The sequence below is a fragment of the Oncorhynchus kisutch genome, linkage group LG19 (assembly GCF_002021735.2).
Source record: "Oncorhynchus kisutch isolate 150728-3 linkage group LG19, Okis_V2, whole genome shotgun sequence".
NCBI classification, from domain to species: Eukaryota; Metazoa; Chordata; class Actinopteri; order Salmoniformes; family Salmonidae; genus Oncorhynchus; species Oncorhynchus kisutch.
Genome location: NC_034192.2, coordinates 67756054 through 67774918, shown reverse-complemented (window position 1 = coordinate 67774918; position 18865 = coordinate 67756054). Strand labels below are relative to the sequence as shown.

General features: G+C 46.1%; 1 protein-coding gene across 1 annotated transcript in view; it reads right to left on the bottom strand.

Annotated features, from left to right (window-relative positions):
- Positions 1-18865, bottom strand: part of rps6kal (ribosomal protein S6 kinase a, like) — a 68777-nt gene that overhangs the window by 32469 nt on the left and 17443 nt on the right. Inside the window, exons 7-11 of the mRNA XM_031797687.1 lie at positions 14997-15034; positions 14752-14894; positions 11507-11577; positions 7163-7251; positions 6745-6809 (exon numbers count right to left, since the gene is read on the bottom strand). Coding sequence (XP_031653547.1) covers positions 6745-6809; positions 7163-7251; positions 11507-11577; positions 14752-14894; positions 14997-15034 — 406 coding nt within the window. The remainder of the gene's footprint in view (positions 1-6744; positions 6810-7162; positions 7252-11506; positions 11578-14751; positions 14895-14996; positions 15035-18865) is intronic.

Below are 18865 nucleotides of genomic sequence, written 5' to 3'. Positions count from 1 at the left end.
TCTGTTTTTGTTTCTGCAAACCGCAGTCTGGCTTTTTTATGTCGGTATTGGAGCAGTGGCTTCTTCCTTGCTGAGTGGAATTTCAGGTTGTCTCGTTTTACTATGGATATAGATACTGTTGTACCTGTTTCCTCCAGCATCTTCACAAGATCCTTTGCTGTTGTTCGGGGACTGATTTGCACTTTCACACCAAAGTGCATTCATCTCTAGGAGACAGAACGCATCTCCTTCCTGAGAGGTATGACGGCTGCGTGGTCCCATGGTGTTTATACTTGAGTACTATTGTTTGTACAGATGAACGTGGTACCTACAGGCGTTTGGGAATTGCCCCCGAGGATGAACTAGACTTGTGGAGGTCTACAATTTTTTTCTGAGGTCTTGGCTGATTTCATTTGATTTTCCCATGACGTCAAGCAAAGAGGAACTGACTTTGAAGGCAGGCCTTGAAATACATCCACAGGTACACCGCCAATTGACTCAAATTATGTTAATTAGCAGAAGCTTCTAAAGCCTTGACATAACTTTCTGGAATTTTCCAAGCTGTTTAAAGGCACAGTCAACTTAGTGTATGTACAATTCTCACCCACTGGAATTGTGATACAGTGAATTATAAGTGAAATTATCTGTCTGTAAACAATTTTGGAAATATGACTTGTCATGCACAAAGTAGATGTCCTGACGGACTTGCGAAAACGATAGTTTGTTAACAAGAAATTTGTGGAGTGGTTGAAAAACAAGTTAATGACTCCAACCTAAGTGTATGAGAAATTACGACTTCAACTGCACATGATCAAATACAAATCTTAGAATCAACTATTAAAGACGACCAGAACACACTGGACTCTCCAATTACATTCAATGAACTATAGGACAAAATATATCCTATATGAAATTCTAAAATATACAGACCACAAATTCCAATTGGCTGGGGAGATAATTCCAATCATTCTCAGAGCTGGCATCTTCCCCAATATTTGGAGACAAGGACTTATCACTCCAATCCACAAAAGTGGATACAAATTTGACCCCAATAACTACCGTGGGATATGCGACAACAGCAACCTCGGGAAAATCGTCTGCATTATCATTAACAGTTGACTCGTACATTTCCTCAGTGAAAACAGTGTATTGAGCAAATGTCAAATTGGCGTTTTACTAAATTACTGTACGACAGACCACGTATTCATGCTGCACACCCTAATTGACTAACAAACAAAAACAAAGGCAAAGCCTTATCAAGCTTTGTTGACTTCATAAAAGCTTTAGACTCAATTTGGAATGAGGGTCTGCTATACAAATTGATAAAAAAAGTGATGTTAGGGGAAAAACATATGACATTATAAAATCCATGTACACAAACAACAAGTAGTGTGTGGTTAAATTTGGCAAAAAAAAATTATTCTCACAGCGCCGTGGGTTGAGACAGGGATGCAGCTTAAGCCCCACAGTCTTCAACATTTATATTAACGAATAGGCGAGGGCACTAGAACAGTCTGCAGCACCCGGCATCACCCTAGTAGTATCTGAAGTCAAATGTCTACTGTTTGCTGATGATCTGGTGCTTCTGTCCCCAACCAAGGAGGGCCTACAGCACCTAGATCTTCTGCACAGATTCTGTCAGACTTGGGCCCTGACAGCAAATCTCAGTAAGACAGAAATAATGGTGTTCCAAAAGAGGTCCAGTTGCCAGGCCCACGTTTTGTTTCTCCCATGTTTTGGTACCCTTCCCCCAGATCTATGCCTCGACAAAATCCTGTCTCAGAGCTCTACGATCAATTCCTCATGGCTTGGTTTTTAGACAGGTGTGCCTTTCAAAATCATGTATAATCAATTGAATTTACCACAGGTGGACTCCAATCATGTTGTAGAAACATCTCAAGGATGATCAATGGAAACAGGAGGAACCTGACCTCAATTTTGAGTCTCATACCAAATGGTCTGAATATTTATGGAAAGTTATTTCTGTGTTTTATTTTTAATAAATGTGCAAAAATGTCTAAAAACCTGTTTTCACTTAGCCATTATGGGTTATTGTGTGTAGATTGCAAAAAATAATAATCATGATAATAATAATTTGAGTAATGCAACAAAATGTGGAAAAGGTCAAGTGGTCTGAATACTTTCCGAAGGCACTGTACCCTAAACAAGAAGGGCAAAAGGAACATAACATTTGATATCCCAATTAGTATCGGGCTAAAAACCTGTTGTAAAACACACTGTATGGATGTGAGGTCTGGGGTCCACTCACCAACCAAGAATTCACAAAGTGGGAGAAACACCCAATTGAGACTTTGCATGCAGAATTCTGCAAAAAATATACATTGTGTGGAACGCAAAAACCCAAAAAATGTATGTAGAACAAAATTAGGACATCAGCTAATTCTAAAAATCCAGAAAAGAGCTGTTCCATTCTACAATCACCTAAAAGGAAGCGATGCCTACACATTCCCTCACAAACCCCTCACCTCAGCCAGCTGATTCTGCACCTCTGTGAACAAACACAAACAGACCCAAAAAACTGGTAAAACTAGAATGCTATCTGGCCCTAAACAGAGAGTACACAGTGGCAGAATACCTGACCAAGGTGACTGACCCAAAACGAAGGAAAGCTTGGACTATGTACAGACTCAGTGAGGATAGCCTTGCTTTTGAGAAAGGCCGCCATAGCCTGTCTTCTCTTGAGAGCCAGGTCTGTCTATGTGACCACTACCCACAAAATGAGGTGGGAACTGAGATGCACTTCCTAACCTCCTGCCAGATGTATGACCACCTTTTTTCTTTTCTTTTTTTATTTCCCAGGTAGGCTAGTTGAGAACACCGTTATTTAACCAGGTAGGCTAGTAGAGAACACCTTTATTTAACCAGGTAGGCTAGTAGAGAACACCTTTATTTAACCAGGTAGGCTAGTTGAGAACAAGTTCTCATTTACAATTGCGACCTGGCCAAGATAAAGCAAAACAGTTCGACACATACAACAACAGAGTTACACATGGAGTAAAACAAACATACAGTCAATAATACAGTATAAACAAGTCTACATACGATGTGAGCAAATGAGGTGAGATAAGGGAGGTAAAGGCAAAAAAAGGCCATGGTGGCAAAGTCAATACAATATAGCAAGTAAAACACTGGAATGGTAGATTTGCAATGGAAGAATGTGCAAAGTGGAAATAAAAATAATGGGGTGCAAAGGAGCAAAATAAATAAATAAATTAAATACAGTAGGGAAAGAGGTAGTTGTTTGGGCTAAATTATAGGTGGGCTATGTACAGGTGCAGTAATCTGTGAGCTGCTCTGACAGTTGGTGCTTAAAGCTAGTGAGGGAGATAAGTGTTTCCAGTTTCAGTCATTGGCAGCAGAGAACTGGAAGGAGAGGCGGCCAAAGAAAGAATTGGTTTTGGGGGTGACTAGAGAGATATACCTGCTGGAGCGTGTGCTACAGGTGGGAGATGCTATGGTGACCAGCGAGCTGACATAAGGGGGGACTTTACCTAGCAGGGTCTTGTAGATGACATGGAGCCAGTGGGTTTGGCGACGAGTATGAAGCGAGGGCCAGCCAACGAGAGCGTACAGGTCGCAATGGTGGGTAGTATATGGGGCTTTGGTGACAAAACGGATTGCACTGTGATAGACTGCATCCAATTTGTTGAGTAGAGTATTGGAGGCTATTGTGTAAATGACATCTCCAAAGTCGAGGATTGGTAGGATGGTCAGTTTTACAAGGGTATGTTTGGCAGCATGAGTGAAGGACGCTTTGTTGCGAAATAGGAAGCCAATTCTAGATTTAACTTTGGATTGGAGATGTTTGATATGGGTCTGGAAGGAGAGTTTACAGTCTAACCAGACACCTAAGTATTTGTAGTTGTCCACGTATTCTAAGTCAGAGCCGTCCAGAGTAGTGATGTTGGACAGGCGGGTAGGTGCAGGTAGCGATCGGTTGAAGAGCATGCATTTAGTTTTACTTGTATTTAAGAGCAATTGGAGGCCACGGAAGTAGAGTTGTATGGCATTGAAGCTTGCCTGGAGGGTTGTTAACACAGTGTCCAAAGAAGGGCCAGAAGTATACAGAATGGTGTCGTCTGCATAGAGGTGGATCAGAGACTCACCAGCAGCAAGAGCGACCTCATTGATGTATACAGAGAAGAGAGTCGGTCCAAGAATTGAACCCTGTGGCACCCCCATAGAGACTGCCAGAGTTCCGGACAGCAGACCCTCCGATTTGACACACTGAACTCTATCAGAGAAGTAGTTGGTGAACCAGGCGAGGCAATCCTTTGAGAAACCAAGGCTGTCGATGAGGATGTGGTGATTGACAGAGTCGAAAGCCTTGGCCAGATCAATGAATACGGCTGCACAGTAATCTTTCTTATCGATGGCGGTTAAGATATCGTTTAGGACCTTGAGCGTGGCTGAGGTGCACCCATGACCAGCTCTGAAACCAGATTGCATAGCAGAGAAGGTATGGTGAGATTCGAAATGGTCGGTAATCTGTTTGTTGACTTGGCTTTCGAAGACCTTAGAAAGGCATGGTAGGATAGATATAGGTCTGTAGCAGTTTGGGTCAAGAGTGTCCCCCCCTTTGAAGAGGGGGATGACCGCAGCTGCTTTCCAATCTTTGGGAATCTCAGACGACACGAAAGAGAGGTTGAACAGGCTAGTAATAGGGGTGGCAACAATTTCGGCAGATGATTTTTAGAAAGAAAGGGTCCAGATTGTCTAGCCCGGCTGATTTGTAGGGGTCCAGATTTTGCAGCTCTTTCAGAACATCAGCTGAACGGATTTGGGAGAAGGAGAAATGGGGAAGGCTTGGGCGAGTTGCTGTGGGGGGTGCAGTGCTGTTGACCGGGGTAGAGGTAGCCAGGTGGAAAGCATGGCCAGCCGTAGAAAAATGCTTATTGAAATTCTCAATTATGGTGGATTTATCAGTGGTGACAGTGTTTCCTATCTTCAGTGCAGTGGGCAGCTGGGAGGAGGTGTTCTTATTCTCCATGGACTTTACAGTGTCCCAGAACTTTTTGAGTTAGTGTTGCAGGAAGCAAATTTCTCCTTGAAAAAGCTAGCCTTGGCTTTTCTAACTGCCTGTGTATAATGGTTTCTAGCTTCCCTGAACAGCTGCGTATCACGGGGGCTGTTCGATGCTAATGCAGAACGCCATAGGATGTTTTTGTGTTGGTTAAGGGCAGTCAGGTCTGGGGAGAACCAAGGGCTATATCTGTTCCTGGTTCTAAATTTCTTGAATGGGGCATGTTTATTTAAGATGGTTAGGAAGGCATTTAAAAAAAATATCCAGTCATCCTCTACTGACGGGATGAGATCAATATCCTTCCAGGATACCCCGGCCAGGTCGATTAGAAAGGCCTGCTCGCTGAAGTGTTTCAGGGAGCGTTTTACAGTGATGAGTGGAGGTCGTTTGACCACTGACCCATTACGGATGCAGGCAATGAGGCAGTGATCGCTGAGATCTTGGTTGAAGACAGCAGAGGTGTATTTAGAGGGCAAGTTGGTTAGGATGATATCTATGAGGGTGCCCGTGTTTAAGGCTTTGGGGAGGTACCTGGTAGGTTCATTGATAATTTGTGTGAGATTGAGGGCATCAAGTTTAGATTGTAGGATGGCTGGGGTGTTAAGCATGTTCCAGTTTAGGTCGCCTAGCAGCACGAGCTCTGAAGATAGATGGGGGGCAATCAGTTCACATATGGTGTCCAGAGCACAGCTGGGGGCAGAGGGTGGTCTATAGCAGGCGGCAACGGTGAGAGACTTGTTTTTAGAGAGGTGGATTTTTAAAAGTAGAAGTTCAAATTGTTTGGGTACAGACCTGGATAGGTCTGCTAAAGCAGTAAATAGAACAAACTTAGGGAGGAGACTTCTAATGTTAACATGCATGAAACCAAGGCTATTACGGTTACAGAAGTCGTCAAAAACGATTTAAAAAACGCCTTAACGATACATATTTCCCAAAGATTACACAAACCCACAAAGAATTTCAAAACAAATCCAACATTGATAAACTCCCTTATCTGTACGGTGAAATACTGCAGTGTGCATCACAGCAGCAAGATTTGTGGCCCATTGCCATGAGAAAGGGGCAACCAGTTGAGCACAAACAACATTGTAAATACCACAAATATTTATGTTTATTTGTCTTCCTCACTATTCATACTACAACTATTTTCACATGATTAAAACACTGATGATATAACACTGGAAATGTCTGTTTTTTAAACCTTTGTGAGTGCAATGTTACCTGTGCAACGTTACCTGTGCAACGTTACCTGTGCAATGTTACCTGTGCAATGTTACCTGTGCAATGTTACCTGTGCAATGTTACCTGTGCAATGTTACCTGTGCAATGTTACCTGTTCAATCCTAATAGTTTTTTATATTGTTTCTCACTTTAGTTTGTTTATTTCACTTCCTTGGAAATGTAAACATGTTGCCCATGCCAATAAAGCCCTGTTGAATTTAATTGAGAGAGCGAACAAGCAAGATAAAGACCCAGCCACCAGCCCATATTAAACCCTTCCCTTCTTCCTGGTCTCAGCCAATCGTCTCCTGCTGGCTCATAAACACTCCCACTGAAATATTAACACACACACACACTGTCAGACCTCTGCCCAGATACACACCTAGCACTCTACAGAACAATCCTAAGTAAGCCGACCGTCTGTTAGGTGGGAATGGGATGCATTGTGTGTGTGTGTGTGTGTGTGTGTGTGTGTGCGTGTGTGTGTGAGAGAGACTTACGTTCCAGTCGATCGATGAGAAGAAGGCGTGACGTTTGATCTCCTCCACCCCATCGGCCCCAGCCCCTACACAGACACAGAGCACTGTCAGTAACGCACACACACACCCCTACAGAGAGACAACCTTCAGTAACACACACCCCTACAGCGAGACAACCGTCAGTAACACACACACACACACACACACACACACACACCCCTACAGCGAGACAACTTTCAGTAACACACCCACCCCTACAGCGAGACAACCGTCAGTAACACACCCACCCCTACAGCGAGACAACCGTCAGTAACACACCCACCCCTACAGCGAGACAACCGTCAGTAACACACCCACCCCTACAGCGAGACAACCGTCAGTAACACACCCACCCCTACAGCGAGACAACCGTCAGTAACACACACTCTCTCGCTCTTACCCAGGCGGTTAGCAGGGTTGCGTTTAAACAGCATTCTCAGCAGACTCTGGGCCTCTACACTCAGGAACTGAGGCATCCCTAACTTAGCTCTGAGAGAGGGAGTGAGTGAGTAGAGGAGAGAGAGAAGACAGGAGAGAAAAAGCACGAGTGACAACAATGTCCTGAACAAATGTCAAATTGTCTTCTTATCAAAATATCGTACGACAGACCATGTACCATGTACACCCTGAACATCCTAATTGAAAAAGAACATGCAAATTAAAAGGAAGAATTGCCCAAACTTACCTGCCTCCTGTCTGTCCCAGATGGGAATATATGCATATTATTATTACTGGTGGATAGAAAATTGAATTATGTCTGAGTATAACAGAACTCATATGGCAGACAAAAACCTGAGAAGAAATCCAAACAGGAAGTGAGAACTCGATTTTCAAAACAGTGCCATTTGAAGTCCATGTTAGTTATGGATGTGCATGCACTTCCTAGGGCTTTCACAAGACGTCCCCGTCTTTAGATTCTGCTTGTATGATTCTACTATAAAGGAGGGGCTCATAGGAGCTCTTTTACTGAGTGGTCTGGCAGAAAGCCTCGGTCTCACGTGGTCACGAGAGAGTATCCTCCCGTTCCAATGCTTTTCTTCAGACAATGAAATTCTTCGGTTGGAACCTTATTGCTGATTAATGTTTAAAACATCCTAAAGATTGATTGCATACATCATTTGACTTGTTTCTACGACCTGTAACGGAACTTTTGGGGTTGTTGTCTGGAGGAATTGCTCGTGCTTTTTGAGGATTGAATGCTGGGCTGAACAAGCTAACAACAAGTGGCTAAATGATGGGCTTTATGGAACTTTATGGAACAAATCAGTCCTTTATTGTCGAACTGGGATTCCTGGGAGTGCCTTCTGATGAAGATATTCAAAGGTAAGTGAATATTTATAGTGTTTTTTGTAGCTTCTGTTGACGCCAAAATGGCGGCTATTTCTTTGGCTAATTTGGGTTCAGAGTGCCATTCTCAGATTATTCTTTTTCCGTAAAGTTTTTTTGAAATCTGACACAGCGGTTGCACAGAGGACACGTTTATCTTTAATTCTGTGAATAACACTTGCATCTTTTATCAATGTTTATTGTGAGTATTTCTGCAAAATCACCGGATGTTTTAGAATCAAAACATTACTGCACGTAAAGCGCCAATGTAAACTGAGATGTTTATATATATACACTGCTCCAAAAAATAAAGGGAACACTAAAATAACACATCCTAGATCTGAATGAATGAAATATTCTTATTAAATACTATTTTCTTTACATAGTTGAATGTGTTGACAACAAAATCACACATGATCAATGGAAATCTAATTTATCAACCCATGGAGGTCTGGATTTGGAGTCACACTCAAAATTAAAGTGGAAAACCACACTACAGGCTGATCCAACTTTGATGTAATGTCCTTTAAAACAAGTCAAAATGAGGCTCAGTAGTGTGTGTGGCCTCCACGTGCCTGTATGACCTCCCTACAACGCCTGGGCATGCTCCTGATGAGGTGGCGGATGGTCTCCTGAGGGATCTCCTCCCAGACCAGGACTAAAGCATCCGCCAACTCCTGGACAGTCTGTGGTGCAACGTGGCGTTGGTGGATGGAGCGAGACATGATGTCCCAGATGTACTCAATTGGATTCAGGTCTGGGGAACGGGCGGGCCAGTCCATAGCATCAATGCCTTCCTCTTGCAGGAACTGCTGACACACTCCAGCCACATGAGGTCTAGCATTGTCTTGCATTAGGAGGAACCCAGGGCCAACCACACCAGCATATGGTCTCACAAGGGGTCTGAGGATCTCATCTCGGTACCTAATGGCATTCAGGCTACCTCTGGCGAGCACATGGAGGGCTGTGCGGCCCCCCCAAAGAAATGCCACCCCACACCATGACTGACCCACCGCCAAACCGGTCATGCTGGAGGATGTTGCAGGCAGCAGAACGTTCTCCACGGCGTCTCCAGACTGTCACGTCTGTCACATGTGCTCAGTGTGAACCTGCTTTCATCTGTGAAGCGCACAGTGCCAGTGGCGAATTTGCCAATCTTGGTGTTCTCTGGCAAATGCCAAACGTCCTGCATGGTGTTGGGCTGTAAGCACATCCCCCACCTGTGGACGTCGGGCCCTCATACCACCCTCATGGAGTCTGTTTCTGACCGTTTGAGCAGACACATGCACATTTGTGGCCTGCTGGAGGTCATTTTGCAGGGTTCTGGCAGTGCTCCTCCTTGCACAAAGGCGGAGGTAGAGGTCCTGCTGCTGGGTTGTTGCCCTCCTACGGCCTCCTCCACGTCTCCTGATGTACTGGCCTGTCTCCTGGTAGCGCCTCCATGCTCTGGACACTACGCTGACAGACACAGCTCGCATTGATGCCCCATCCTGGATGAGCTGCACTACCTGAGCCACTTGTGTCTCAGGTAGCACTACCTGAGCCACTCCGTCTCATGCTACCACTAGAGTGAAAGCACCGCCAGCATTCAAAAGTGACCAAAACATCAGCCAGGAAGCATAGGAACTGAGAAGTGGTCTGTGGTCACCACCTGCAGAACCACTCCTTTATTGGGGGTGTCTCATGATGCTCTATGAGTGTCATCTGATGGAGATAATCAAAGGTTAGTGATTCATTTGATCTATATTTCTGCTTTTGTGACTATCTTTGGCTGTGAAAAATGGCTGTGTGTGTTTTTGGATTTGGTGGTGATCTAACATAAATATATGTTGTGTTTTCGCTGTAAAACATTTTAGAAATCGGAGAAAATGGGTAGATTAACGAGATGTTTATCTTTCATTTGCTGTATTGGACTTGTTAATGTGTGAAAGTTAAATATTAAAAAAATATATTTCTTGAATTTCCCGTGCCATCTTTTCAGCTGAATGGGAGGGAGTGTTCCTTCTGAGGGACTCCTAGCCATAACAAGTTTACTGGAGAACGGCAAGATGACATTACTGCACGTAAAGCGCCAATGTAAACTGAATGTTTATATATATACACTGCTCCAAAAAATAAAGGGAACACTAAAATAACACATCCTAGATCTGCATGAATGAAATATTCTTATTAAATACTATTTTCTTTACATAGTTGAATGTACAGACAACAACAGTACAGTGTGGTTGACACCAATAACAGTACAGTGTAGTTGACTCCAATAACAGTACAGTGTGGTTGACACCAATAACAGTACAGTGTGGTTGACACCAATAACAGTACAGTGTGGTTGACACCAATAACAGTACAGTGTGGTTGACACCAATAACAGTACAGTGTGGTTGACACCAATAACAGTACAGTGTGGTTGACACCAATAACAGTAGCGTACAGTGTGGTTGACTCCAATAACAGTACAGTGTGGTTGACACCAATAACAGTACAGTGTGGTTGACACCAATAACAGTAGCGTACAGTGTGGTTGACACCAATAACAGTACAGTGTGGTTGACTCCAATAACAGTACAGTGTGGTTGACTCCAATAACAGTACAGTGTGGTTGACTCCAATAACAGTACAGTGTGGTTGACTCCAATAACAGTACAGTGTGGTTGACTCCAATAACAGTACAGTGTAGTTGACTCCAATAACAGTACAGTACAGTGTGGTTGACTCCAATAACAGTACAGTGTAGTTGACTCCAATAACAGTACAGTGTAGTTGACTCCAATAACAGTACGGTACAGTGTGGTTGACTCCAATAACAGTACAGTGTAGTTGACTCCAATAACAGTACAGTGTAGTTGACTCCAATAACAGTACAGTGTAGTTGACTCCAATAACAGTACAGTGTAGTTGACTCCAATAACAGTACAGTGTAGTTGACTCCAATAACAGTACAGTGTGGTTGACTCCAATAACAGTACAGTGTGGTTGACTCCAATAACAGTACAGTGTAGTTGACTCCAATAACAGTACAGTGTAGTTGACTCCAATAACAGTACAGTGTAGTTGACTCCAATAACAGTACAGTGTGGTTGACTCCAATAACAGTACAGTGTAGTTGACTCCAATAACAGTACAGTGTAGTTGACTCCAATAACAGTACAGTGTGGTTGACTCCAATAACAGTACAGTGTAGTTGACTCCAATAACAGTACAGTGTAGTTGACTCCAATAACAGTACAGTACAGTGTGGTTGACACCAATAACAGTAGCGTACAGTGTGGTTGACACCAATAACAGTAGCGTACAGTGTGGTTGACTCCAATAACAGTACAGTACAGTGTGGTTGACACCAATAACAGTACAGTGTGGTTGACTCCAATAACAGTACAGTGTGGTTGACTCCAATAACAGTACAGTGTGGTTGACTTACTTAAGGATCATGTTCATGGTCTCGTTGCGGTCTTTGCCCTGGAATGGTAATGTCCCAGTCAGCATTTCAAACTATACAGAGAGGAGAGACAGACATTAGGCTGGGGTTATAGGTACAGGTTCGATACAGGTACAGACATTAGGCTGGGGTTATAGATACAGGTGATGTAGAGGTACAAGTAGAGACATTAGGCTGGGGTTACAGGTACAGGTTAGATACAGGTAGAGACATTAGGTTGGGGTTATAGATACAGATACAGACATTAGGCTGGGGTTATAGATACAGGTGATGTAGAGGTACAGGTAGAGACATTAGGCTGGGGTTATAGATACAGGTGATGTAGAGGTACATGTAGAGACATTAGGCTGGGGTTACAGGTACAGGTTGGATACAGGTAGAGACATTAGGTTGGGGTTATAGATACAGATACAGACATTAGGCTGGGGTTATAGATACAGGTGATGTAGAGGTACAGGTAGAGACATTAGGCTGGGGTTATAGGTACAGGTATTGTAGGGGTACAGGTACAGACATTAGGCTGGGGTTATAGGTACAGGTATTGTAGGGGTACAGGTACAGACATTAGGCTGGGGTTATAGGTACAGGTATTGTAGGGGTACAGGTACAGACATTAGGCTGGGGTTATAGGTACAGGTTAGATACAGGTAGAGACATTAGGCTGGGGTTATAGGTACAGGTGATGTAGAGGTACAGGTAGAGACATTAGGCTGGGGTTATTGGTACAGGTGATGTAGAGGTACAGGTAGAGACATTAGGCTGGGGTTATAGGTACAGGTTAGATACAGGTACAGACATTAGGCTGGGGTTATAGGTACAGGTTAGATACAGGTACAGACATTAGTCTGGGGTTATAGATACAGATACAGACAGGTAGAGACATTAGGCTGGGGTTATACGTACAGGTGATGTAGAGGTACAGACATTAGGATGGGGTTATAGGTACAGGTTAGATACAGGTAGAGACATTAGGCTGGGGTTATAAGTACAGGTTAGATACAGGTAAATACATTAGGCTGGGGTTATAGGTACAGGTGATGTAGGGGTACAGGTACAGACATTAGGCTGGGGTTATAGGTACAGGTTAGATACAGGTAGAGACATTAGGCTGGGGTTATAGATACAGGTAGAGACATTAGGCTGGGGTTATAGGTACAGGTATTGTAGGGGTACAGGTAGAGACATTAGGCTGGGGTTATAGGTACTGGTTAGATACAGGTAGAGACATTAGGCTGGGGTTATAGGTACAGGTATTGTAGGGGTACAGGTACAGACATTAGGCTGGGGTTATAGGTACTGGTTAGATACAGGTAGAGACATTAGGCTGGGGTTATAGATACAGGTGATGTAGAGGTACAGGTAGAGACATTAGACTGGGTTACAGGTACAGGTTATAGATACAGATACAGACATTAGGCTGGGGTTATAGGTACAGGTTAGATACAGGTAGAGACATTAGGCTGGGGTTATAGGTACAGGTAGAGACATTAGGCTGGGGGTTATAGGTATGGGTAGAGACATTAGGCTGGGGGTTATAGATACAGGTAGAGACATTAGGCTGGGGTTATAGGTACAGGTAGAGACATTAGGCTGGGGGTTATAGGTACGGGTAGAGACATTAGGCTGGGGTTACAGGTACAGGTACAGACATTAGGCTGGGGTTACAGGTACAGGTGATGTAGAGGTATTAGGCTGGGGTTACAGGTACAGGTAGAGACATTAGGCTGGGGTTATAGGTACAGGTTAGATACAGGTACAGACATTAGGCTGGGGTTATAGATACAGGTTCAGACATTAGGCTGGGGTTATAGGTACAGGTTAGATACAGGTAGAGACATTAGGATGGGGTTATAGGTACAGGTTGGATACAGGTAGAGACACTATGATGGGGTTATAGGTACAGGTTGGATACAGGTAGAGACATTAGGCTGGGGTTATAGGTACAGGTTAGATACAGGTAGAGACATTAGGATGGGGTTATAGGTACAGGTAGAGACATTAGGCTGAGGTTATAGATACAGGTAGAGACATTAGGCTGGGGTTATAGGTACAGGTTAGATACAGGTAGAGACATTAGGATGGGGTTATAGGTACAGGTTGGATACAGGTAGAGGCATTAGGCTGGGGTTATAGGTACAGGTTAGATACAGGTAGAGACATTAGGCTGGGGTTATAGGTACAGGTAGAGACATTAGGCTGAGGTTATAGATACAGGTAGAGACATTAGGCTGGGGTTACAGGTACAGGTTAGATACAGGTAGAGACATTAGGCTGGGGTATAGGTACAGGTTAGATACAGGTAGAGACATTAGGCTGGGGTTATAGGTACAGGTAGAGACATTAGGCTGGGGTTATAGTTACAGGTAGAGACATTAGGCTGGGGTTACAGGTACAGGTGATGTAGAGGTACAGATACAGACATTAGGCTGGGGTTATAGATACAGGTAGAGACATTAGGCTGGGGTTACAGGTACAAGTACATACATTAGACTGGGGTTACAGGTACAGGTAGAGACATTAGGCTGGGGGTTATAGGTACGGGTAGAGACATTAGGCTGGGGTTACAGGTACAGGTACATACATTAGACTGGGGTTACAGGTACAGGTAATGTAGAGGTATTAGGCTGGGGTTACAGGTACAGGTGATGTAGAGGTACAGGTACAGACATTAGGCTGAGGTTACAGGTACAGGTGATGTAGAGGTACAGGTAGAGACATTAGGCTGAGGTTATAGATACAGGTAGAGACATTAGGCTGGGGTTATAGGTACAGGTTAGATTCAGGTAGAGACATTAGGCTGGGGTTATAGGTACAGGTTAGATACAGGTAGAGACATTAGGCTGGGGTTATAGATACAGGTAGAGACATTAGGCTGGGGGTTATAGGTACGGGTAGAGACATTAGGCTGGGGTTACAGGTACAGGTACAGACATTAGACTGTGGTTACAGGTACAGGTAATGTAGAGGTACAGGTAGAGACACTAGACTGGGGTTATAGGTACAGGTGATGTAGAAGTACAGGTAGAGACACTAGACTGGGGTTATAGGTACAGGTGATGTAGAGGTACAGGTAGAGACATTAGGCTGGGGTTATAGGTACAGGTGATGTAGAGGTATAGGTAGAGACATTAGGCTGGGGTTACAGGTACAGGTGATGTAGAGGTACAGGTAGAGACATTAGACTGGGGTTACAGGTACAGGTGATATAGAGTTGTGGGTGTGTTTACCATGAGTACTCCTAGACTCCACCAGTCAGCACTCTGTGTGTGTCCTCTTCTGTTGACAACCTCAGGAGCCATGTACTCCACCGTTCCACAGAATGAATAGGCCTTCTTATCAACATCCACGGACTCCTTACTCAACCCAAAGTCTGAAATGCACAACCACCTCTTTATTTTAGCTCAAACATAAACACACAACATAATCTCCTGAAGCACCACAGCACACAGCCCAGACAGAGAGCAGGTCATACCTGTTAACTTGATGTGTCCAGCTTCATCTAACAAAATGCTGAAAACAGAGAACCACATTAGTAGGTATAGTAGAGAAACTCACAGACCTCCCGACAGTAACAACATCACCATCAACAACAGGACAATGTGTCTTCTAAAGTAAATAGCAGCACCCAAAATACCCTTACCCATCACAACACCCAAAATACCCTAACCCATCACAACACCCAAAATACCCTAACCCATCACAACACCCAAAATACCCTAACCAATCACAACACCCAAAATACCCTAACCCATCACAACACCCAAAATACCCTAACCCATCACAACACCCAAAATACCCTAACCCATCACAACACCCAAAAACCCCTAACCCATTACAACAGGTTACCAGCAACACCCTAACCTGTCACCAGCAACACCCTAACCTGTCACTAGAAACACCACAACCTGTCACCAGAAACACCCCAAGCTGTCACCAGAAACACCCCAACCACCCTAACCTGTCACCAGAAACACCACAACCACCCTAACCTGTCACCAGAAACACCCCAACCTGTCACCAGAAACACCCCAACCTGTCACCAGCAACACCCCAACCACCCTAACCTGTCACCAGAAACACCCCAAGCCGTCACCAGAAACACCCCAAAACGTCACCAGCAACACCCTAACCTGTCACCAGCAACCATAACCTGTCACCAGCAACACCCTAACCTGTCACCAGCAACACCCTAACCTGTCACCAGCAACACCCCAACCCCCCTAACCTGGTACCAGCAACACTCCAACCCCCCAAACCTGTCACCAGAAACACCCCAACCCATCACCAGAAACACCCCAACCTGTCACCAGCAACACCCCAACCACCCCAACCTGTCACCAGCAACACCCCAACCACCCCAACCTGTCACCAGCAGCACCCCAACCTGTCACCAGCAGCACCCCAACCTGTCACCAGCAGCACCCCAACCTGTCACCAGCAACACCCCAACCTGTCACCAGCAACACCCCAACCTGTCACCAGCAACACCCCAACCTGTCACCAGCAACACCCCAACCTGTCACCAGCAACACCCCAACCTGTCACCAGCAACACCAAAACCTGTCACCAGCAACACCAAAACCTGTCACCAGAAACACCTCAACCTGTCACCAGCAACACCAAAACCACCCTGACCTGTTCACCAGCAACACCCCAACCTGTCACCAGCAGCACCCCAACCTGTCACCAGCAGCACCCCAACCTGTCACCAGCAGCACCCCAACCTGTCACCAGCAGCACCCCAACCTGTCACCAGCAACATATCAACCTGTTACCAGCAACACCAAAACCTGTCACCAGAAACACCAAAACCACCCTGACCTGTCACCAGCAACACCAAAACCACCCTGACCTGTCACCAGCAACACCACAACCACCCTAACCTGTCACCAGAAACACCACAACCCGTCACCAGCAACACCCTAACCACCCTAACCTGTCACCAGCAACACCCTAACCTGTCACCAGAAACACCCCAACCAGTCACCAGAAACACCCCAACCTGTCACCAGCAACACCCCAACCACCCTAACCTGTCACCAGAAACACCACAACCACCCTAACCAGTCTCCAGAAACACCCCAACCCGTCACCAGAAACACCCCAACCTGTCACCAGCAACACCCTAACCTGTCACCAGCAACACCCTAACCTGTCACCAGCAACACCCCAACCTGTCACCAGCAACACCCCAACCTGTCACCAGCAACACCCCAACCTGTCACCAGCAACACCCCAACCTGTCACCAGAAACACCCCAACCTGTCACCAGAAACACCCCAACCTGTCACCAGAAACACCCCAACCACCCTAACCTGTCACCAGCAACACCCCAACCACCCTAACATGTCACCAGCAACACCCCAACCACCCTAACCTGTCACCAGCAACACCCTAACCTGTCACCAGCAACACCCCAACCACCCTAACCTGTCACCATCAACACCCCAACCCGTCACCAGATACACCCCAACCCGTCACCAGATACACCCCAACCCGTCACCAGCAACACCCCAACCACCCTAACCTGTCACCAGCAACACCCCAACCTGTCACCAGCAACACCCCAACCTGTCACCAGCAACACCCCAACCTGTCACCAGCAACACCCCAACCTGTCACCAGCAACACCCCAACCTGTCACCAGCAACACCCCAACCTGTCACCAGCAACACCCCAACCTGTCACCAGCAACACCCCAACCTGTCACCAGCAACACCCCAACCTGTCACCAGCAACACCCCAACCTGTCACCAGCAACACCCCAACCTGTCACCAGCAACACCCCAACCTGTCACCAGAAACACCCCAACCTGTCACCAGAAACACCCCAACCCGTCACCAGAAACACCCCAACCCGTCACCAGAAACACCCCAACCAGTCACCAGAAACACCCCAACCAGTCACCAGAAACACCCCAACCCGTCACCAGAAACACCCCAACCACCATAACCCGTTACCAGCAACACCCCAACCACCCTAACCTGTCACCAGCAACACCCTAACCTGTCACCAGCAAAACCCCAACCTGTCACCAGAAACATCTCAACCACCCTAACCTGTCACCATAAACACCCCAACCACCCTAACCTGTCACCAGAAACACCAACCACCCTAACCTGTCACCAGAAACACCAACCACCCTAACCTGTCACAAGAAACACCCCAACCTGTCCCCAGCAACACCCCAACCTGTCACCAGAAACACCCCAACCACCCTAACCTGTCACCAGAAACACCCCAACCACCCTAACCTGTCACCAGAAACACCCCAACCTGTCACCAGAAACACCCCAACCTGTCACCAGAAACACCCCAACCTGTCACCAGAAACACCCCAACCTGTCACCAGAAACACCCCAACCTGTCACCAGAACACCCCCAACCACCCTAACCTGTCACCAGAAACACCCAACCACCCTAACATGTCACCCAGAAACACCCCAACCTGGCCCCAGCAACACCCCAACCACCTAACCTGTCACCAGAAAGACCCCAACCACCCTAACCTGTCACCAGAAACACCCCAACCAGTCACCAGAAACACCCCAACCAGTCACCAGAAACACCCCAACCTGTCACCAGCAACACCCCAACCACCCTAACCTGTCACCAGCAACACCCAAACCTGTCACCAGAAACACCCCAACCACCCTACCTGTCACCAGAAACACCCACCTGTCACCAGAAACACCCCAACCTGTCACCAGCAACACCTAACCTGTCACCAGCAACACCCTAACCTGTCACCAGCAACACCCTAACCTGTCACCAGCAACACCCTAACCTGTCACCAGCAACACCCTAACCTGTCACCAGCAACACCCTAACCTGTCACCAGCAACACCCTAACCTGTCACCAGCAACACCCTAACCTGTCACCAGCAACACCCTAACCTGTCACCAGCAACACCCTAACCTGTCACCAGCAACACCCTAACCTGTCACCAGCAACACCCTAACCTGTCACCAGCAACACCCTAACCTGTCACCAGCAACACCCTAACCTGTCACCAGCAACACCCTAACCTGTCACCAGCAACACCCCAACCTGTCACCAGCAACACCCCAACCACCCTAACCTGTCACCAGCAACACCCCAACCACCCTAACCTGTCACCAGAAACACCCCAACCATTCACCAGAAACACCCCAACCTGTCACCAGAAACACCCCAACCACCCTAACCTGTCACCAGCAACACCCCAACCACCCTAACCTGTCACCAGCAACACCCCAACCACCCTAACCTGTCACCAGAAACACCCCAACCACCCTAACCCTAACCTGTCACCAGCAACACCCCAACCACCCTAACCTGTCACCAGCAACACCCTAAC